At 46.9% G+C, this 24,149-nt stretch overlaps 1 protein-coding gene across 2 annotated transcripts in view; it reads left to right on the top strand.

Moving 5' to 3' along the window:
* LOC144120682 (uncharacterized) overlaps positions 1-24,149 on the top strand; it is a 202,502-nt gene that overhangs the window by 134,571 nt on the left and 43,782 nt on the right. For both annotated transcript variants that reach the window (XM_077653317.1, XM_077653318.1), the window contains one exon: positions 20,371-20,497. In XM_077653317.1, coding sequence (XP_077509443.1) covers positions 20,371-20,497 — 127 coding nt within the window. The remainder of the gene's footprint in view (positions 1-20,370; positions 20,498-24,149) is intronic.

Consider the following 24,149-nt stretch of genomic DNA (forward strand, 5'->3'; position numbering starts at 1 on the left):
ATAGCCGGTTGCTACTGCTGTATTCAGCTTGCCTGTTTAAAATGCATACTTGACCTTTCAAAGAAGTTAATGATGAAAAACAATAAATGTCGGACTTGTCGCAAAATGTTTGCGACCACTGGAAACACTGTCTAAAGAGTTAGGCTCTATGTCGGATAAGCGAAGTCAGTGTACGCAAGAGCGGGAAGTAGAGGCACATCGCAATGAGATGCCACCTCCACGTGCGGCCTCTCCACACCAACATGTTCAAAGAGGACCTTAATGGCGTTCGCCTGGCGCCGGCGGAAGCCTTGGACCGTCATTTTGGGAGGACACCAGGAGTCTTCTACGTGGACGCCTCCGGCCCGGACCCCAGGGGATGGTACACGGCCGCGGTCGTCCACGAGGGCAATACAGTAGACGCCCTTAATATCAAGGCCCAGTCAGCAATTCACGCGGAAGAGGTTGCCATCGCCCTGGCAGCCTCCGACTCCTCCTGCAAATGCATGATCAGAGACTTTTTTTCTTTCCCTTTATTGCCGCATAATCAGAGACTCGCGAGGGGAATGTCGAAACGTCGAGCAAGGGTGGGAAACTCCACTGGCTTATCGCATATACGAAAATTGTAGCCGAAACTCGGATGCCGCGCACCGATCTCTCGTTTGGCCTCCAGGTCACCAAGGCATCCACGGAAACGAGGCAGCCAACGCCGCCGCCCGTGAGCTCTCTTTCCGGGCAGGCATTTCCCATGGGACCCCACGCTGACCAGGACTCCGATTTCAATCCGGTTTACACTTTTAACGAAATATGCGATTATTACAAATCCACGCACCAAACCGTTCCAAGCCCGTGCAAAGGGCTGGGGAAGGTCAACGAGCGGATACTCCTGCGCCTGCTCACTAACACGATGCTGTGCCCGCAACTGTAAAGCATTTCGATCCTCCATTCGACGGACGGTGCTCGCACTGTGGCGAGGTGTCTAACACCTACCACATGGTGTGTGCCTGCCAGCAGAACCCATCCCTACCGCCTATCACAAACCCCGCCCGAGGGGACTGGGAGGCGACCCTGTCCGGCTGCTGCACCCTCGAGGCCCAAAGGGCCTTAACGCAGCACGCCCGGGCTGCGGCAACCGCCAATGGGGTGCCTGACTGGGCATCCCACCTAGTGGTTGTAAGGGCCTGACCTTTCAGGTCACGACACCCAACACCTTTCTTTATCATTAATAAATGCTTTCACCACCACCACCACCACCATGTGTTTCATATTATGATGGGCAGTTCCTTCATAAAACCTGAAAGTTCACCTGTACCTCTGACCCTATTTTAAATAAGCTATATCTGCCGCTCACAAAATGCCTTAGCCGTGTTGACACAGTAACATCACACCAACCGCGCTCATTTTCCTGCATGTTCTAATTCGTAGAATTATAGCAGTGAGTTACGAATTAGCTTAATACTATGGTTTAGCCTCGTGCATGTCTTGGTTCTGAACAGAAATAACAACTAAAAGCAAGCAAACAACATAGCCTGCGAAGGATGCTAACATGGCCGGATCGAGACGCCTGGAAGGTTTAGTAAATTAACTTTAGCCTTGAAACGTTTGCATCAACACAACAACCACGTAGTTTCAAGTGCGCCGAGGGTTATGGGCTCTCAAGCTCGTACCCTCTAATGAACTTGAGAAACAGCGACATTTACAGTCGCACGAGGCTTTCCTTCTCCTCAGTGCCTCTGTTTAAAGGCGCTGCGTGTATATAGAGCCACAATGGTGACAGCGGTTGTATTGTTCGTGATGCGTAACGAACAGTTCCGAATTGAACTATAAATTTCCAAGACTGCCTCGCAATAAATAGCCGAGTCTTTCTGGAAAGAATGAAGAAGATGATGGGGAAAAAGCATGTCATTGTATTTGTGCATTTCTGCACTTATTTCTGCCGTTATTCAGATATTTATAAACCATCATGTCGCCGTCGCAGCTACAGCAGGTGTTTGCAAGTCCATAATTCAAACATATTTACAAGCGAAATGAAGAGACAGAAAGAAAAAAGAAATTGACAGGATGATCATGAAACCTGATGCCGGAAAGTTGAGACCGGAGCTCTATTTACCCTCGATGATTGCTTTGATGCTTTTACTCTAATGAATGCTTTAAGTTTAAACCCAGGCTTCACACACTCGAGAAACTTTTTTTGGAGGGGAAAGGAGGGTGGGCCGTGGGTGGCACTTGTGGAGGGGGGAGTCGGTCGAGAGTGGTTGGGCAGCCACCTGACAAGAGAGGCGGCTGGTGTTTGGTACTTTTGTAAGGCAATTGGTTTTTTAATTGCGTCTTTGAATTGGACTTCGTCATCGATCCGGAGTTCCCGGGGTCGAACCCTACCGCGGCAGCCGTTTTTCGATGAAGGCGAAACGCAAGAGGCGCCTGTGTGCTGTGAGATGTCAGTGCACGTTAAAGATCCCCATGTGGTCGAAATTATTCGGAAGTCTCCACTGTGGCACCTGTTTCTTCCTTTCTTCTTTCATTCCCTCCTTAATCCCTTCCCTCACGGCGCGGTTCAGGTGCCGATATGTGAGACAGATATTGCGCCATTTCCTTTTCCAAACAGGCAATTAATAATAATAATAATAATAATAATTGGATTTTGGGGAAAGGAAATGGCGCAGTATCTGTCTCATATTGGCGGACACCTGAACCGCGCCGTAAGGGAAGGGATACAGGAGGGAGTGAAAGAAGAAAGTAAGAAAGAGGTGCCGTAGTGGAGGGCTCCGGAATCGTTTCGATCACCTGGCGATCTTTAACGGGCACTGACATCGCACAGCTCACGGGCGCCTTAGCGTTTTGCCCCCCCCCCCCCCCCCCCACACACACGCACATACTCAATTCAATTCATTGCATTTTAGGTCTGCTGTTGCGTGCGCTCTTGTAGGTGAAGGGCTTGTGGAATGCGGAGGCAGGTGGGAAAGTCTGGAGGGTTGCGCGTCTGGAGGGTAGAGTAGGGTAGGTGGGTGGGTGAGTAATGGATGACGTTTATCAAGGTGGACAGGGTTGAAGTGCGTAGGCGGAGTCTTCACTCTCCGAGACTTCACACAGACAACGCCTGTATTTTGTTGAAGTGCTATTGGTACTGCTGTCATAGAAAAAAAGGAGGGTTCGGAATTACTGCAGAGTTTAAAAAGTAGGAGCCAAGACACGCACGCAACTACTACACACGCGTAAAAAGAAAAACGCACGAAAAGTGATACTGATGACTTAAGTTGGCGGCTGCGCGTTTTTATGCCAACTTAAGTCGTCAGTATCACTTTTCGTGCGTTTTTCGGCTGCGTTTTTATGGAGGCAAGAGCTAAGACGCCCGTATACTGTGCGATGTCAGTGCTCGTTAAAGAGGTGGTCGAAATTATTCCGGAGCCCTCCATACGGCACCTCTCTCTTCCTTTATTCTTTCACCCTCTCCTTTATCCCTTCCCTTACGGCAGTAAAAAGAAAAAACGCACGAAAAGTGATACTGACGCATTAAGTTGGCGGTTGCGCGTTTTTATGCCAACTTATGTCGTCAGTATCACTTTTCGTGCGTTTTTCGGCTGCGTTTTTATGGAGTCAAGAGCTAAGGCGCCCGTGTACTGTGCGATGTCAGTGCTCGTTAAAGAGGTGGTCGAAATTATTCCGGAGCCCTCCACTGCGGCACCTCCCTCTTCCTTTCTTCTTTCACCCTCATCCTTTATCCCTTCCCTCACGGCGCGGTTCAGGTGTCCAACGATATATGACAGATACTGCGCCATTTCCTTTCCCCAAAAAACAGTTATTATTATTATTGAGTTAAGTTGAGCTAGACATAAAAAAACAATGTTTAAATTTAAGAAAGTGTTGTTGGCGATAGGGAAAACAAAAAGAACCATGGCTTCAAAATGCGCCTCGACAGTGTGCGCACCTGAAGGGCTAGAGCAAAACTATGTCTGTACAGATAACCATGTGGAGAAATTGACTATAATCACGGACACAAGCCCTTGCAGTTTCGCGAGCAATTTTTTTGTTCTTTTAGATTCTTCAGTACTGGACGGCTCAGACCTTGATGACTTCTCATTCGGTAATCAAACTTGAATTAAATTAAATTTAAATTAAGGCCGCAGGGGATGGGTCACCAGTTCCACCAAGGCTCGCTGTTTATCCAGCTCTACCAGCCGGAATGCAGGTTCGAGAATAAAAAGTCCTACGCCAGAATCTGGTCTACTGGCTATAGCGAGCAGACTTGGGTCTCGAGAACACTGATATATATTTACCCCAGATACTTCTAGCAGTCGAGATTACTGGCAGATACAGCGAGCATTACGATTTACGGGTTTTCTACGATACGTAGCCACGAACCTCGCCTTGCGGCGGCCAGCGCAGCCAGAGAAACTGGGATCGTTCGATGAGAAATGCGTTGGTCTCGGATTCTTAGCTGGCCATTTCCATCTGCGGTCTCCACTAGGCTTTTCTGCACGCGCTCAGAGGGGCGTTTTACCCATAGATTCTCGACTTCCGGTAGCCGATAAGGGAAGGACGCACGCTACAGACTCCGCTGAGCAGTCCCGAGGTGCTCCTAAACGTTACCATCGGTGCCGCTGCCGCTGCTTCCCGCCTTCTGGCGTTTATTCACACGTCCGCATATCGCGCCGGAGTAGCGAAAAGTGAAAGCGGCGGCGAGTGTGGCCCGACATCTCTGCTAATACGCACTTTGCGGTCACGTAAGAAAGAAAGAAAGAAAGGCGATGGAAGCCCAGAAGGCGTCCGCTCCTCCAGCCGCCGCCGCCAAGAGCCGCAGCAGCGGCGGCCCCGGATGGCTCAGCTGCAACAGCGCGCCGAGGGAAGGCACGCGGCGGCGGCGGGGCGAGTGACCGATCGGTTCGTCCGGCTCTTTTTCCGTTGGGCGCGCACGCGGGGCCACTTTCCCCGAGGAATCAGAGCACGGCGAGAAAGCCGGATTCCTCTGGTGCGAAACTGGGTCCGCGGAAGGACCACGCCTCGTCCTTGTTGGCGCGAGGACGCCGGAGACAAAGCGCGCCGCCGCCGGACACTGCGCGCTGCTGCTGCTGCTGCCGCTGCACAGGCGGCGTCGGGCAGCTGCGAGGGAGAGGGGGGCGGGCGTCCAGCGCGGCAAGGGCGCCCGCCGCCGCCGCCGCCGCCGTCAATTAATCGGCGCACTTCCTCTTCCTCGAAACGGGAAGGATGCGTAACACCTCCGCGCCTGCCCGCGTGAAGCACGGCGGGCGCGGGTTTCCCGCGTCTTCGCGCCGAGGAGTGATCACGGACGCCCGTTGCATGCGACGACAACAGTGCTTGTACCTGACGATTTTCGCGCCCTGAATTGAGCAACGGTATATAAATGCTACGCAATGGTTAGTGTCCTCTAAACAGCGACATGTAGCCCCCTATAGTTTTTCAAGCTATAAATGAATTCAATGAGATAGCTTGCTATACGCTCGGGAATTTCAGGCGCGCTTTTGCCGAAACTTATTGTGCAGGCTGTTATATCCCCGTAAACCACGCTACTAATCATCCTGTCGACTGCGCCAATTCGCAATGCAACGTAAGGGTTAAGGTTCCCTCGTAACATATACGCCAGCCATTTTGGCTCTCCGAGTTGCGCCTGCGAATTCCATCAAAATGCTATTACACTCCAGACTATCGGGAACTCTTCTTCCGACAGTATTTGTGCAGTCCTTTTCACCGCCGACAGCGTTGTGAGCTGTCCTGTCTACTGCGCCAATTTGTGTTTTTACCACAGAGTCTGAAGATAAGCATGGTAGACACCGCTCTTTATTCTCTGCTTACACCTAAACCATTCACTCCTTTCAATCCTTGTAGTTATGGATGTGTGCACTGCCATGATGAGATTAAGGAGTTTGCGGCGATAAGCTGGCCTCAGCTGGCACAGGACAAGGTTAATTAAAGAGACACGGGAGAGGCCTTCGCCCTGCAGTGGGCGTAGTCAGGGCTGATAATGACATTCCCGAAGAGCCACTAAAAGCTTACGGATTAGTTAAAGACCACTAATATACGTTGCGATAAAGGTCTAAGCGCAATTCTTTCCCACTGCGCTTTTGCTCGGATTCTTCAGTAGCCGCTAGGGACACACAGTACGCAAGCGTCCTTTCTGTCACGTAAGTCTGTACAATTTTGCAGTGGCCATTCCAGGCTCTCGTATTGCACACCATAAAGAAAGTAGAGATGCGCGAAAGTCAACGGACGCGTTCTTTATTCCTCTCACGGTTTGCTTCTTTTCCTATAGTACTCCTCAGTTTAAGATTGCCATTTTCGCTCGCCAGCAAACTGAGCCGGTTGTGGGTGCGATACTTTCTGGTGTGGGAACGCGGATAAGACGAGCGGGCGAAATGAACGACAATGCTCCGCGCTGAATAGGGGGTTTCTCTTCAAGCAGCCTCTCCTAAGTATACGGGAAAAACACATGTTAGGCGGAGGCGCTGAGCACAAAAACGACCGTTCCTCGTTCCATAGTGGCCAGACGCGGTGCTCTATTGTCCGAATAGAAAAGAAGCGCACGGATCGAGGAGCCGCATTTCTATATCTGTATGCTGTGGGCGGCTAGTGATTCTCACCGACCATTGCTAATCTCGGATACACCGTTACGGTACGCTCAGAGCCTTCTTCGAAGAAATCTGGAGCCACTGTAGGCATTCAGTCTATTGCCCAGTCTGCCCGCAAGGCAGGCGCACAACGTCTTGTGCGCCTGTAGAGGCTAGATGTGCGACAATCCACCCGTCTAGATTTCTGATCACCAGTGAAATGCGTGCATCGCTTTTCAGTTTTTGCGATTTTCAAAGTTCAAAGTGCATGAGAGTGAGGTTTTACCGAAGGAGCAAAAAAAAAAATTAGGTTGGAAGAACTGAATCTCGGATAAGTTGGTAACACGTGCTGGATCAAAAGATGCTGCCACGAGGAGAGAGGTGCTGAAAGGAATAGCGGTATTATAATAACTGAGAAGTTTATTTGCTCTGAAACACATCAACAGCATGAGCGAAGGACGCCTGCGAAGCTCCTCAGTGTAAATAAAATTAAATAAATGTAGATGTCTTCAGAGAAAACTGGGAACTTTTTGAGGATTACAGCGCGGTCGCAACACGGACAAGAAAGACTGGCACAAACACAGGTGCTGTGTTTGTGTCAGTCTTTCTTGTCCGTGTTGCGACCGCGCAGTAGTCCTCAACATGTTCAACCAACAAGCCAGCCACTACACATTAAGCAAGTTGGGAACTTTTTGCTATTTATAGAAAATATAAATATATCTTTAGCTGTGAGGAGCAGCGCAGATGTGTTCTGTTTTTCTTTGGTGTGTGTTCCTATTAAAACTAATTTCGCACTTGTTAGATGTTCTCGTTCTGCCCGCGCTCTCGTTGTCGTGTCCCGTTCGGTGAGCTTCTTTGCTTCGTTTGACAAGACGATAGACAATTCGTCCGAACGCAGATCGTGCTCTGCTCGTCAACTCTTGCGACGAAGGAAGAGGAAACTTCGGGCGAAGTAGCAGAGATCGAGGGTAGAAACGAGGAGGAGGAGGTGTGCTAGTGCGTGCCGTTAAGTTCGTGACCCAACGGTTTTCCTCAAGTCACGTAAGTGCTCCCCTGTGTTGCGTAACGAATAGAGTACGACTCGCGCGCCGTTGCTGCGTCGACCTTTGATGCGGCCGGCAACGTCCGAAAAAGAGCCCATTGCCACGGTCCGGATTTCTATTTGTGAACTTGAGTTGCAAACGCGCGACCTTTCCCTTACACTAGCGTGCACTGAAAAATAAGTTTGTGTAATCATTAAGCAGTGTACGGATTGCGACTAAAGAGAATAATAACATTCTTACTATACACGTTCATTTTGTGAGCGCCAACCCTTACAAAATTTTCTATAGACTATCCATAGACTTTTGTCTATAAAGTCTATAGACTCTCTATAGACAAATCCTAGAGAACATTTTATAGGCAGTACAAATCGTAGACAATAAATCATAGACAATTTATAGATTTATGGTCATACACTTTTAGTAGACTTGTCTATAGACAATTCATAGACTATGAATATACAAAAAGAAATATCTATAGGAAGGCAACAGAGTCTATAACTCTTTATAGACCATTTTAGTAAGGAAAGTTTCGTGTGCATCTACATATGTGGAAAGCAAAAATCGCATTCGCTCTCTCTCAAACTTTTGAGCATTCATATTAGAACAGCGCAAAGGATACAGGTGAAACGCAAAGTAGAGACCGCGATATAAGCGGCACCACTCTGAGTCTTCATGCGTGTCACTTGCGCTGTTTTGTAACCGGGAATTAACAACCAGCCCGCACATCTACACTTGTAAGCGCCCGAACGTTGTGGCTTGAGTGTTACTGTCATGATAGCCAAATATCTTTGGGATAATTTCCATCGACAGATGAACGAGAACTTTAACTCGTTCGGCCAAAAAAAAAAATTAAGGAGCGCCCCTGTATGGACACAGCTTTCAGTAATTGCTGCTTTAAGGTAATATACACATTTTCCTATAACATCATCTTGAGCTGGCTGCAATAAATGAAAAAAAAAAAAGCTTGCTAAGGCCGTCGGATGCCTCGGAAGAACGCACGGGGATTTCCCCGCTTTCAAAAGAGCCAAAATTGCTGCTCTCTCCAGATGTCTGGAAGCAAATGTCGCGTGCCGAAGCAAGGCACGCGAACAGCTCACATTTTCGGCATGCGGTGGTTTTGACAAGGCCTCACTGCATTTCGCTGACCAAAAATAATGATAAATATCGAGCCAAATGTTTTCTTATTTTTTTTTTTTTACTCACGACAGCTTGCCTTCAACACGCCTCAAAACTGGTTCGGGTACGCAAGCCACGAAAACATTTCTAATACGTTTGCCTAGGATCATGACACACAAGGACGAAGATTATAACAACGCTGTCTACCCTCGCCTCCCCCCACCCCTTTTCTCGCCCTCTGCCTAATTTTCGGGGTACGCCGTTAGTTCTCGGAATTTTGGTTATAGGTAAAGGTCACCCTCTTTCTAGCCCCTCTGCTAAGTATACGTTGGCTGATCTCTCGAGCACGTCCAGGCCCTAGTTCGTCATCTCTCTGGCGTCCCAGAAAGATGTTTTCTCGCTCTGTCGATAAAGATAAAACTTTTCTTCCTGCTTTTTTTTTCACTTCAGTTGAGGCTTTTGACACGCGACATTAAGCACAGGTTAATCCTCCACAGCGTAAACAATTTTAACTTTGAAGCTGTTTCCAGTGTAATGAAGACACAGTAATCTTCATGTAGAAAAATTCGCTGCTTATATGAAATCGAATCAAGAGTATGTTTTTTTTAATGTTCTTTAGCGTTGCGTGGTAGAAAAAAGTGCTCTAGTATTTTGTAGCTTGTCGTCCCGGAGTGCATGTTTGCTGATACGTTTAAACTAGCTCGAGCAATAGCCATTATATACGTGATTAGCAGCTTTAGACCAAGGAGACAACAGAAGAGGTCTGGAGGTCACCACGACTGGCTCATGGATATTGATGGACATCATGAACAATCTACGGATACATTGAGACGAGGCTCGAATTAGACTAGCTGAGTGCTTCTGAGATACCGAAAGCAGTTTTGCGCAAGAATTTTGTACTTGATGCCAGAAAAAGCCCCTGAAACAACTAACGCTGTGAAAGCTTTCAGAATTCTCGTCCTCTCCGCTGGAGGCGAAAAAGCGATAGCGAAGGCTGAACCACCCTTTTCCCTTCAAAGTGCACCCATGCACCTCCAGGATAACCTGCATCACGTGACCAAAAGCATGGCACGTTCTGAAGAACACCTCTTCCATGACTAAGTAGTTTATGATATGCGGGATATTTATGACAGGCCCAGTTTCCTGGATATGCGGGAATCGTATCGACACCTCGTTAAGGTCCTCCTTCTTATTACCCAGCAGGCGAACGCAGCTTTTAGAGTGCCAGCTGTTAAGGCGAAGCTTCCCAGCCTATGCTTAGTAGTGGCAGCCAACATAAGCGTCCGTACATAAGCCGACAGCAGCGCAGGAGTAAGTACGAGGAGGAGCGGATGGAGTCACTGGATAAGTGACTCTATCCAGTGACTACGACGGAGGCGTAGGGCGCGCCGCGTACGCCAATGGTAGGCAACCCGCAAGCGTCGAGGAGCAGCGATGCAGCCTCGACATAGAGGGCGCTTATGAAGCGGGGGTCGCTGACGTTTCGCTACCATTTCCGGGTCTACTATATGCAGGTGAAGCTCGCGTCAGTCGCATGGAGGAACAGCGTCGTACAGAACCACAGGCGAAGGATGTCGCGCGTAAAAGAGGGCCAGGGGTCGAAACCTGTGCAAGAATGGTCACGCGCACATACCAAGAGTTCACAGCAGGGGCAATGAGCCGAGGCCAGACGTAAGGTGCTTGCCAACCCCGAGATGTGGCCGCGCCAGCTCCAAGCCACCCTTGAAAGGTGTCCAGTCCCTATCAAAAGCAGAGCGGAAAACCTACCAGCGCCCACCATCCGCATTACCACGGATGTGTATTAGCATATATTTTTTTTTTGTTAAGACAGGCTAAGCCGACGCCGACGTCATTTCCTTTAGAGACAACATCACATATGGCTACTGTTGCAGAGTGGGCGCACTGTCGTACGTTCATTACAGATGCGCGCTATCGGTCACCTTGCCTGTCATTGTCCTCGCTACAAGGTCCAGGCCCTTCGCTTGCAGGGCACGGGTTGTATGGTTAGCACTTATCAGAGCACGCGCAGCCGTATACTTGTTTGTTGGTGCGCAAAGCCACTCAATCAAATGCTGTTTAAGTTCGCGAGGTCGCTTCGCTTGGAACGATCGCGTATAGTGAGGGAGTAAATCTTCGTATGTAGTACATGTGTTACGCGTTTAACATCCCGTCTTTTCTCTCCATGCAAAAGAAAAATCGAGTGCCCTGAGAGTACCTGTTAGTGCCGTTTCATTGGAGGATGAACGCCTCGTCAATCAATCAATCAATCAATCAATCAATCAATCAATCAATCAATCAATCAATCAATCAATCAATCAATCAATCAACTGCTTCTCTGGCTTACCTTTCTCGGCGCCCTGTTCTCGGGATAAGTAGTGCACAGTAAGTAATTATACATGCAGCTAGCACAGTTCACATGTCGCAAGTGTTTATAAAGTCATCTCTAATTTGAGTTAACTGCATATTGCGCATCTGGGGCACTGGCGCTACGAAATTCGTTTTTTTTTTTTGCAGGTGCATTATCGACCGTGTACGTTGTAAAAACAAAAAAGCGAATTTCTGTGAAAAAAAATGCGTAAAGATACACTTTACCTACTGCAGAGACCTATGCCCGAAGTACCCTGGGCGTGGCCATACTGATCATATGCTGTTAGCAGGGAAAATGTCATTCGTCCAGCAAACGTTCAGCCCTTCGCAGAGAAGACTGAATTTGCCTAGCTAGGTTTTGTCCTACTAAAGAGCTTCGAGATTTTTGAGCTGATCCATGACCTTATAAAAGTCGTAGAGAAAAATTCATTCTCGCAAGAATTACTTCACCGGAGGTGCGATCGCAGTGAAGTAATATTCTCATTCCAGCTCACCGTTCCACGTGATACAAGCAGCGCCGGCCGACAAAACCTAAGATGAGTTTGCAGGGGGAAAAAAAAGCGATCAAATGAAGGCAGGGAGCTTATGTAAGCATATTTCAGCGTTTCTTTATTTGCTTTTCGCGAGATTAATTTATCGCCATTTTTTTTCACTGCTGATATATGCGAACATTAAATTTCTTGAGTTAATTGGCCCGAGTTCAGTGATTGGTAACCAATCGTGTGCATTGTATGAAATTGTCAATGAAGCCCCACTTTGAAACCGACCAATTTGGTGCTTGCGTTGTTTTAGGCGTGTTATTGAGAGAAACTACGCTGGTCTGACGAGGAAATAGCTGAATGCGTCTTTCGTCGAGCACTGAGCCGATAGATATTTAAATTTGATGTTTACGATTGCGTGCATCGTTCCTTGGAGAAATATTTCGCGAACTGTTGGTCATTGCCAGAACAGCTGGCGAAAACCGCGAGAATTAAGTGATAGTGAAACTCTTCCCTTTACAGATGAGCCCTCTCTACTTCCGAACAAGCGGAAATACCAACGCAAGGAAGAGTACAGGCAACCTATGCTCAAGAAAAAAAAATCTAAAAATTCTTCAGACACAAGCATTGTGCTCGCGCATAATGGATACCAGGAAAAAAACAGGACCATTTGCCGCTTGAAGTAGCGACAAGATCTAGAACCTCGTCTTCCTTTTATTTTTCGTTTTAATTATTTTCTTTGCTTTATTTTATTCCTTATCGGCAGCTATTGTAGAAGACCCGCCGCTTAAGGAGCCCCTTCTGTTGCACACTGGAAAGCTAATATCTCGATGCCACTGGAGTTTATGTGGCGAAACGAAGGGGCCGCTGATTAGCGGGCAACTGCAATCACTGCCTGCTCTGGAATGCCCGTTTCCGCTGTACACACGGCGCATGCGCCACCCGAGGAGCTCTGCTATCGGTGTGAGGGAGTCCTGGACGACGGCCAAGCGCTTCCGCGTTCATGAATGCTTCCTTCAACGAGGGCGGTGGCTGGCAGGAGTGCCGGGAACCACCGCGAGGCGCCCGCTGGCCGAGTAGTGTCATCAATTAGCGTTGCCGCGCGTACTTAACTTGAGCACCGCGTGGGCGCACCGCCACGTGATACAATGTAGAAGAAAGAGGTTATTGATGATTGTGTCACCAAGTATTGATTTTGTTTAATTTCTTTTTATCCTTACCCCCTTGTTTTGCATAACAAAACAGACACATGCCTGGTGAGGTCACCCAGGTGATACGATCAGAAAAATAAGACGAAAAAGGCCGCTCTCCGGAGCGCGACAGCTTCCGATCGAAAATAAAAAAAATAAAAAAAGCTTATTCCAATGACTAATTGGGTGGGGCTTAGTTTGCGTTATTTTATTTTTTGAATGAAAAGGGTGATTTTTAGCCCTTTAAAAGTTTCAAACTTGGTCCCTTAACAAACCTTCCAAAATATTAGTCAATAACTTAGTCAACTGTGCCTAAACGCACTTATATCTGTTCACATTGGGGTATAGTGACGAAGCGAGAGCGTACATGAGTGGCTAAAATATTGGATTCCTTCATCTCTTGCCACGTTGGCCACTAGACAATGATTCCGAAATAAATGGAAGCTGGATTTCCTAGCGCAGTAAGCTGAACACCTTAAAGGAACTAGAATTTTCGCACAGGCGAACTTCCGCTGAGCCCACAAGCAGGTTAATTAATTTATTTATTTACACATACTCTCAATCCACTATGGATTTTAACAGGAAGGGCATTTAGTAGAAGTCATATCAAGGAAAAAAGCACAACAACGTTCAAAAATGACAAGTACACAGTGGGCGCACAATGAGAGAATATAAGGTACTATAGGGCGAATATAGTGCCAGACTAAACTAACCTCATTAACACACTAATGCCGAGAAGACATAATGCATCTCAAAACACGAGCTCATTCGATAGAGTAGTCATTGGACTAAGTTAGCATCACGAAAAGCAGAGGAAATAATGGTAAAAACAGTACAGCAATAATCAGGAAACTACAAAGACAGGATGACATTTGAAAACTGTAATTATGAGTGAAGGTGGTTTTCTACTAGCTTTGCAGAGATGTCGATTGATGCGCTGAAAGTAATGGGATGACCAAGGTTATTCTATTCTCTTATTCTAAGTAGAAAATATGTCAACTGCGTATGGTCCGCTGAGCGGAAGTTGCCTCTGAAGGAAAAATGCACATGGGAATCTCTTAAGTGTAAGCCTCGTGATCGCAGGAAATATCATTTCAGCTGACAACTCTCGCTTAAACCCACTTTTGGACAATATGACGTCATCCAGGTGAGTCCGGGCCAGCAGATATCACGTGGTCCCAGAAATGGCATCGCAATCGTTGACACAATATTGCAAATGGAGGTGACGAAATAAGTTGAGATATTCTTACTACCACGGACAATGCTTCAGTTTAAAATCAAAGAAGGCACATGCCGGAGGTCGGCAGACGGAACTGTCTCACACGAACTGTAGCATCATCCATGAGCACCGAGCTGTTTGTGTGCGGGGTGAGCAGCTTAGCTTTTTCTTTATTAATGCGGAAGCATTTCTTGGTTATGTCGACGGGGTCGTGTCCGAGAGGTGGGCAACCTCGTGAGGTTTCGACCTCATGAGGTCGACCTCAACCTCACGTCGTGAGGTGAGTTTGAGGTGAGGTCGGCGAAGGCTCGAAATTTCGTGAGTGAGATCAGCAAATCAGACCTCCACCTCACGCGTGAGTTTGAGGTTGAGTGAGGTCGTCATTAAGTGGGGTCGGAATTTTGAGGTGGAGAATTTTGCAGTAGCCACGTCTTACTCCGACGAGTGCTGCTTCCGAAGCGGAGTTGCAGCGCATCACCGCAGTGTTCTTGCAATACGCTTGGTGTTCGGTTTCTCCTGTCTAGACGACCGGATGCCGCAGCCCGTTCTTAGCATTAGCTGCTGCGCCGTAATGTCCGTTCAGTCTGAGCCTACAGGAAGACGCACCCCTCTGGTCTTCCCGGAAGGAGTGTTACTGTCACAGCACGCCACTCTCCCTCCCCCTTGCCCCGCTGGCGTAGCACCCGGCTGCCTGCCTGTGGGCTCAAAATCCCGGGAGCGCGCAAAGCATGTAACTCACGTTCACCCGCGGTAGCTTCGTTTGATGCCGCAAACGAATAAGTTCAGTCCAACAAGCACGCAATACATTCGTCGCAGCGCGGATGGCCCCAAGCAAGACTGCTTCGTGTTCATGTTCGTTGCCGGCGCTGACGTCATGGCTCTTGCCTCGCAGAAGAATAAAGGGATCCTGCTGTACATTACAAGCTGACTGGAGTAGTCGGCACTGGCGAGAGAATGTGATTCAAGTGGCTCAAAACAAGAACACCTGCCGATTTGATTAAAAAAAGCACGAAGCCAGAAAAACCCGTATAACACCGTCGACGATTTTGATCGGTGACTTCCCCTTTTGAATCTCACACTGATTCGGTATATTCCCGTTCCGTAATGCAAGCAGATGCAAATATAATTTCAATTCATTATCCTTGCGAATAACCTGTCGTTTGGTCTCCTGCTCCTTGTTCCTTCTCGGAAATTCGCTTATTATGCCGAAACACCGCAACACGAGGCGAACGCGCCAGCATAGCGGTGTTACAGCGGCGAAAAAATGCAAAACTATAATGAATGTATGACGATGTGGTAGCTGATTCCTTTTGACATTTTTTAATGAAGATGTGTGAATGGGACTGATTACATGCTCGCACTGTGCTGCTGAGTCGCTCTTTCAAACCTTCTAATGTGACGTTTCATGGGGCACACTGTTGTTCGCTTCTGTTTTTAGTGTGCGATTTTGGTTTGTATGTTTCTAATCATTATCTTTTTTTTTCGTTTCTCGTATGGGATCAGTTAGGTTGGCGGCCTGCCTTGCAGACGACCAGGCATTACACGTTATATTTCCTTTAACTATTTTGCAGAGACCCAGCGTTCACCTTAAACGGCTTCGCAGAATGCTCGCGCGGTGCTCGTGGGTAAAAAACGTCGAGGATGCTTGCGTACCATTGATTAGTTAAGTTTTGAAGGCAAACAAGTGATTGACTTAAAGCAGCTTGTCTCAGACTGGTTGACGAAATGGTACCCAGAATTCTGTTGAGGCGTATGAGTACTTAGGCGTTTTTTTTCCTCGGGGTGGGGAAGGGAGGGGGGAGGGGGGGGGGGGAGATGTCGCTGCGGGGAAATTTGAGCGGAGAGCCATGGCGCTCTTGACAGAGAGAGCGGTTCACGCTGCCCACTCTAGGCCAGTTATTTTCACCCATGTGATTTTAATAGCTGGCGCAGTGTTTGAATACGTAATCTAGCCCTTTCTTTCAAAATGTCGCGGGTTCACCGAGTCATCGGAGAATTCCTAGTATTTCGAAACCATTACCATCGCCACCTGGAGGGAAGTGGCGGAAACGGGGGAGGGTCTTGTCTTCTCAGGAACATCAACATCGTTAATTATTAGCTGAAGGTATTCTTATTTTCCCGCACAATAATTGTCTTCGTTTGCTGGGTAACGTACAATATTTAATCAATATTCTGGCAACTTTTAATTTGGCTGCGGCATATCAGACATCCCCGGGCTCATAAGGATACAGTGTTAGCATCATCATCATCGCCATCATCTGAGAGTCAACGGCATGTGTCGTTCCATGATATTTGCAATATGATATACATGAGAACTGGCGCGTTTACCTGCTGGACAATCCGAATGTTCTGAATGTGGGCCGGGCTGTGGGGACTCTTTGTAATGCGTCATGCGCGCATGTGTAGTAATGTGGGATCCATATGGATATTGAAATGGGGTGGAAAGGGTGTGGATGGGGGCCTGGTATGACGAGAAATTGCATCGTTGTCACGTGAGTAGGTGTGATGCCATACTACAGCGTCGTCACGTGACTAGGGTTGATGGCACATTACATTACTGTCACGTGTCCTGGTATAACGTCACACTAACATGATGTCACCACCAATTATACTAATTAGTCTTAGCATTACCTAATTGTATTAATTAGCATTAATTGTAATTATGTGACGTCACCATCTTCGTAGCGTGACTCGTCGGCTCGTGACGTCGCATGGCGCCTTTTCTTGCGGACACTTTTTTGCGGATATGACCTTGAAACCGAGCCATCTAATGATTTCCCATTAATAAAAGAAGCCGCTCGCTTCTACGCAGACATAAATACAACGTGCCTCTGTTGGTGTACTACGGTCGCAGCTTGTTAAGTGTTTTCGAAAGCAACATACAGAGGACTGAAAAGAACATTCTCAATATGCCGGATAGAGCTAGAAAATCAAAATATACTGATATGCGTCTGCATAACCGTCTCTTTGGAAAGTACATCGACGACCAGTTTCTTTATATTCGGTAACTATTCTCAAGCCTGAAAAGAGTATCGGGAGTACCTCCCCCTTCCTCCAAATTTCTGGTAGGTGGTGTTGAAGGGCTGTGTTTGTCAATTGCCGGTTCGTGCGTGAATGAGCGAGAGGCTTCCAATACGAACAAGTATACACTAATCAGGTTGCCAAATATTGACACATATAAAGTACTCACCGACGTACTGGTGCTACCCGCGTATGGGACACCCCTGCCTGCAGACCATATACTCTCTGAGGGTTCATCCTAGATTATTAGAATTTACAAGAAATTACAAGAAAGCAGACTTTGCTTCGATAAATAGAGAACTCGGAACATTTCTGGATGAATACCTACCAAATTTTTTTGCACGTTGTCTCGAAGAAAACTGGTGTTTGTTTAAAGAAAAAAGTCATTTCTTTAACAGATAAATACATGCCCCAACGTATCATATCGGGCAGGCAGCGATCCCCGTGGTTCAACATTTGCTTAAGCCGGCTACTGAATAAAAACAAGAGATTGTTTCGCAAGGCAAAATTTAGCACTAGGCACGATGACTGGGTTGTCTATAAGGTGGGTAGCTAACTCGCTATACAAGAGTGCAATTAAGAGTGGTAAACAAGAATTTTTCAAGAGACCCTGTCTTCTTTGCTGATTACAGACTCTAAAAAATTCTGGAACATTATTAATGGCTCAAAATCTAACATGATAACTTTTTCCGATGAAAATAGCGTTGTTATTCAGCACTTATTGAAGTATTTTCAAATATCTTTTTGCGACTGCAGTCTCTTTCTCTGCCTGTTATTAATGACATGAATTTTCCTCCAATGGACATTGCACTTATTGACTCGGTCGGTGGGCAAAACATGATTAAGAACTCAAAACTCTCTTCGTCCTCGGGCGTAGGTGGTATTAATTCAAAGTTTTTGAAGAGTACCGATGTATACTCATCCTTAATCCTCTGAAACCTGTTTACTCAATCTCTAAATTCTTCGGTGTTACCAAACGATTGGAAGGCGGGCAAGGTGGTACCGTTATTCAAGTCCGGTGACGCGCTTTCACCCATTAACTACAGGCCGATTTCCTTAACTAGCGTTCCATGCAAAATCTTCGAACATATAATCTATTCGAACCTGGTTAATTTTCTTGAAGATAACTCATTTTTTACGCCACATCAGCATGGGTTTCAAAAATCGTTTTCATGTGAGACACAGCTCATATCTTTCACTGATGACCTTCTTGCTGCCATAGACTCTGGATCCTACATCGAGTGCATATTTCTAGATTTCTCCAAAGCGTTTGATCTTGTTAACCATCACTTCCTTTGTTTGAAGCTTAGCAGGCTTAACATTGATCCCAGCCTTTTAGCATGGATCGAAAATTTTCTTGTCAACAGAACACAGTTTGTATATGCCAATAACTCTGATCCTTCTCCTTCTCCAGTTTACTCTGGCGTACCCCAGGGTTCTGTGCTGGGACCACTACTTCCCCTTATCTGCATTAACGACTTGCCTGACCACATTAATCTTCTATTAGATTGTTCGCCGGTGACTGCGTAATTTACAGAACGATTTCTTCTATCTCTGACTCCGCCCAACTTCAGTCCGACATTAACAGCATATCCGACTGGTGTAACATCTGGAACATGCGCCTTAACCCTAATAAGTGCAAAGCAATGCTAATTTCCCGGAACCCGCCTCCTGTTTCCACTGACCTTTTTGACTACCATATCGATGACCTTTCCCTAGAACACGTAACGTCTTACAAATACCTAGGTGTTTACATAACCAACAATCTGTCCTGGCAAACAAATATTAACTTCATTTGCAGCAATGCCAATCGCATGCTTGAATTTTTCAGCAGAAATTTTACTATGGCACCGTCCTCTCTAGAACTTCTACGCTATAAATAACTCGTACTTCCAAAACTGAAATATGCTTGCTCGGTGTGGGATCCTGGTCTCGAATGTCACACTCAAACGTTGGAGTCTGTGAAAAGTCGCTGTGCAAGATTCATACTTCACAGCTACTCTCGTTTATTTAGTGTATCAAACATGTAAGCCAGTTTGAACCTTCCACTTCCTTCCTTACGAAGAAGAGTGTCGCGCTTATCTCTCTTTCACAAAATTTATCATCACAATCGCCATCTTAAAGAAGCGCTTCTCTCTGAACCTGAATACATTTCATCCCGTAGAGATCACCCTCATAAAGTTGGCATCCCCTTTTGTCGCATGAACGCATATTTCCACTCATTTATTCCCAAAAACAAGCAATGAATGGAACCACCTGTCCACCTCAATTGCCACAATTACCGACTCTGTTTTGTTCGAATCTGCTCTTGAAGACTATGTTTACTCCCAGTAATCTGCATTTTACCGCGTTATTGTTGTTGTTCCTATTTTTTCCCCTCTGTATTGCCGCAATTCCTGTGTTATAATTACATACATATAGATATTTTTCATGCATTCCACTCCCTTTTGTAATGCCTCCAGTGGCCTTGAAGGTATTGAAATAAGCGAATAAATAAATAAGCTTTTCCTATTGCGTGCACATCAATAGTGTCTGTAGACACCTTATTATATAATACCATCATCATTTTGGCTTTCGTGTCTCACAGGATTCCCAGAATTGTTTTTAACTGAAAAACTTCTTAATCGCTTTTTGTTTTGTTTTTCGTTTGTTTTCTGAGGTCGAACAGCCGACCTCAACCTCACAATTTGAGGTCGAGGTGAGGTTTAGTGAGGTCAGCAGTGGCCTCAGGAAAAGTGAGGTGAAGCGTCTAAGGAAACCTCAACCTCAACTGATGAGGTCGAGGTTGAGTGAGGTCGGCAAATTCTTTTTGAGGTTGAGGTGAGGCCCAGATTTTTGAGGCCAAATGCCCACCTCTGGTCCGCAAAGCTTGTCATAAAAACGTGTCCGCGGCAGTTGTTACGTTCTCAGAAGAGATAGCGCCAAAAGTGCGATTGTAATCGAAAAATAAAGAAGTGAGGATGACGCCCCCCCCAAGAATTATGTCAATAGGATGATTAGTTAATTAGAGCCAAAAATGTAAAAAGAAACCCCGAAATAGCGTGGACGTTGATATAGTGAGTGTACGGTAAAATAGAATAGACGGTAAAATAGTAGAAAATTGTGCAAAAACAGCGATCAAAATTTCGACTGAATTTAAAACTCTTTGATATATGAAAAGTAATCGATAATAAAGTTTGATTGTTGTGCAGCAATTAGGTAATTAATTATAAGCAAAAGTCAATGGACGTTTGAATAGGCTGGACGGGTATATAGTAAGGGGGCCGGAACTTCGCGCGCATGATGTAATTACGAAGGGGCTCCCGGCGTAACGAGCTCTGCTTGTTTGCAAGGATGCCGGGTGCTGCTCTACATGTGGCGTGCTCATTGGCTCGAACCCTTTGGGCGATGGCGCAGGCGCGGACCGCACCGTGTCGGAAGAGGATCTGCAGGAGACGACAAGCGTGGAGTCCGGAGGCGAGGCGAGGGCCGAGGCCGGCTTCCGTTGCCCCGTGTGCGGGGCGCGCTTCACGGATAGAGCGCGGTGAGTGCCATGCACCTCTCTGCCTCAATGCTGCTGCCACCCTCGTAGTACGGTGGCGCCGCCACTCGTCACCTTCCGAGAGAGTGACTCGTCTCTTCCGGAAACCAATGGGGTCGGCAGATCGGAGGCGGCAATGCTTCAAATTTAGCTCAACCATCCAAGACACCATTCTTGTTCTCAGCATGCGCGACGGTTAGAGCGCTCTAGGGTGCTCATATTTAGAAGCGAAAAACTTCACTACGCTAGGTAAAGCAGTCGTCGCGTAGGCCGGAGAATGACCTTGAATGACCTTCAGCCCAACCACGTTAGCCGCGTATGCCCGTATGTGGTACAGTTACGGTGTTGAACCCTTGGCCCATGACCTTGAGTTGATCTTTGGCATTGGGTGACCTTTGGGTTGACCTTTGACCTTAAGAACATCCGATGGGGTGACGTGAAGCCACGTGATGACATCCGATGTGGGTGTCGTAAGACCACGTGATACCACGTCATAGCCACGTGGTCGTGTGGGTATACATAGAACGGCTGTCGCGAGCGTGTAGCGGAGCTGGCCTGGACGAGCCACAGACGCTTAGCAAGCGTCCTTGCTTTTCGCTGTATTCCAGCGTTAGCCGAGTTAAGCCGCTGCCAATTTTTTCTTCTAACTTGGGTAAAAAAATGTTTACTCCTGTAAAATTTGTGGCTTCAATAATTTTGCAACAAAACTTTTCAAAGAGTTGAGTTTTCATTTTTTTTCTATCCACAGGATAATCTTTCAAGTGCATTCCTCCTCGCATCCGGTTTGTTCCATCATAGACCCCCTGAGCACCAAATAAAGCGTTTAGTGGAAGTTAGCGCTCGTGTATTGTCCCTTCGTTGTTTCGCGCAGTGGGACCTCATGTGGAAGCAAACTTTTTTCTCGTATTTCGGCTGTGTCGTGCGGACAAGGCAGGGGAAAAAAGGGGGGGGGGGGGATAACATTCTGTTATCTTATTTCTGCTGTGTTGCTCTCATGCATACGCTGTATAATTTCTTTTCTATTTATTTATTGACGACCACTACTGTATTGTTCATTAATTGCTATTTCGTTTTGTCTGCTGCTGCCATGTAATGGTTTCCTGGGCCTTCGTCAAGCTGTTCGTACAGCTTTTAGCCCAGGTGACCATCCAGATACTTTCTGGAGAATAAAATATGATTTGATTTGATTTGATGAAACGGGGACGGATAAGCTATACGAGCACGTATTGGTGTACATTATGATGAAAGCGAGCTGATGGTCGTTTAGGGTGTCAAGGTGCGTTCCAAGAGACGGGAGACATATCCGGTGAGGGCCGAGGCTTAGATGAATAGATAAGATTACGAAACTATGCTTTACGGTGGCCGCGGTGTGCCCGATGCAGGATTGATTAGAGATAAACGGGAGAGACTTTTGTCTTGCAGTTCACGAAATTTGGCTGTAATCGATGATGCTGATGGGAGTCAGCTTTCATGGGGAAGGAGCAGCAGTATAAAACATTACGGAAATGGGTGATGCATGGATTGCAGTCTCCATTTATAGATGCGTGCGGAGGAGTTTTATTGGGGAGTGAATCTACAAAAGCCTCCACATGGAATGGCCACAAGACCGGGGAACTTTCCAGTCAAATAGAGGGCTCTGGCGTTCCTAACGTTGTCCGAACGACTTGAAAAAGGCGGCGCAGAAGCCAGAAAATAACTTCACGCGCCGAGCATGTCTGATCCTTGCATGCAATCAATTGAGAGCACTGGGACATCTTTGATTTATAAGCAAGCAACGGAGCACAATGAAAAATAACTTAATACGGTATGACAGGGACGGGTTGAACTATATGAAAAGATGCCGCAGAACAGCCGGCTATACCCGCCGCAGTGGCTCAGTGGTTAGGGCGCTCGGCTACTGATCCGGAGTTCCCGAGTTTGAACCTGACCGCGGCGGCTGCGTTTTTATGGAGGCAAAACGCTAAGGCGCCCGTGTGCTTTGCGATATCAGTGCACGTTAAATATACCCAGGAGGTCGAAAATATCCCGGAGCCCTCCACTATGGCATCTCTTTCTTCCTTTCTTCTTTCACCCGCTCCTTTATCCCTTCCCTTACGGCGCGGTTCAGGTTTCCAACGATATATGACACACATACTGCACCATTTCTTTTCCACAGAAACCAATTAAAAAAAGAAAAAACAGCTATCCGAATGGATTATAGATTTCATTTTTCTTATCCTTTGTAGTTTGGTTTAACTTCACCGAGGAACCTCGAAAATCCTTAAGGCGCACGTATCAACCCACTATACCTGGTGATATTTATCGTTACGATAGAAAGGTTCCATGATTCGCCACAAAGGTCATCGTGCTCTCCACGGTGCACTCACTCTGTGCCGGCTTGGGATTAACCCCTTGCAACATAGGTGATCTGTTTTCGAAAACCTTCGTCTTTGAAACAAATAATGTAGGGGCCTGTCACCCCCTAGAGAGATGGCAGTTACCTGGCCATTTAAAACGGGACAGGAATTAATGCTGTCTGAAGGTGTTAGCACTTGATGCTGGCTCAGGAAACGAGTCTCAACGGTCAAGAAAAGAAAGAAGACACGGTCTTTAAAACGGCATGAATATTATTTTTGCCGATTCCGAAACAACAAACGTTCTATTTCTCCGCCGTGTCTATGTAGCCTATAAAGGTTTGGACGAGTGGCTTAAGCAATATCACATGGACAATTGACGCGGCCGAAAACGACGGGGACAAGAGGAAGAAAACCTGTATTTGAGGCCCAGTGAAAATGAGTGATTGCTCCGCTGAGGCCAGTTGGTCATCCGCTGAGACAGAGTGAAGCCAAGCACTCCACGAGGAAGGGAGAGGGTAAGGGAAATAGGAAGAGGTAATGGCCGCGTTATATTAGTAAATACACGTGTTATCTACCTGCCCCGATCTTCGGACAGTTGGGACAGTGAGCTGTATCACGCCATTCTTTATAAATAGCAGAGTTTTAGTGGAGGTGAGGATGAATCGTGTTAGTATAAACACTGCGGATGATGCCTGCTCGTTTCGTGTTGAGTGTCGGATGCGGCTGCGGGAAGATTGTGGGGTTTTCCCCGACGTTACAGTACAGTGTTCGGCTATTTGCTCTTTCTATGTTGCGGTTTCTTCCGTTGACGTTGAATTTAGCCAGGGGATCGAGAGCACCCGCATGTTAATTACGCGGGCCGGTTGATGAACCAAACTAATTTCCCTTGATCCCCTCATGAACAGGTATCCAGCTTAGCGTGACTGTAATGTCGCGGGGTTTCATTTTGGTATTTCATTAGACTGTCGTGCAGGTGGCGCTTCAGTTGCCTGCGTTGCATATTGCGTATGACTGCTGAAGTCGGCATGGATGTCGATGATTTTCTCGTGCTTAATGAGTAGACAGGCTTATGTTGGGGCAGGGGGGGGGGGGGGGGGTGGAGGAGGGTTGCGTTGGGATGGTTATGGCCCAGCCGGGAGGATGATCGGCACTGTCGGTGTTGCCAGTTGTCAGTAAAGCACGTCAATGTGCTTAATTTATTATTAAATGTATATGCACCTATTTAACCGATTGACTGCAAAGACACTTGGGCTGCCGCTGAAATGATTTTTTCTCTCTCTTCTCAGCACCTACATCACCCTTCCTCTCATAGCGCGGTT

Source organism: Amblyomma americanum, chromosome 2 (assembly GCF_052857255.1).
Source record: "Amblyomma americanum isolate KBUSLIRL-KWMA chromosome 2, ASM5285725v1, whole genome shotgun sequence".
In the NCBI taxonomy this organism is placed as follows: Eukaryota; Metazoa; Arthropoda; class Arachnida; order Ixodida; family Ixodidae; genus Amblyomma; species Amblyomma americanum.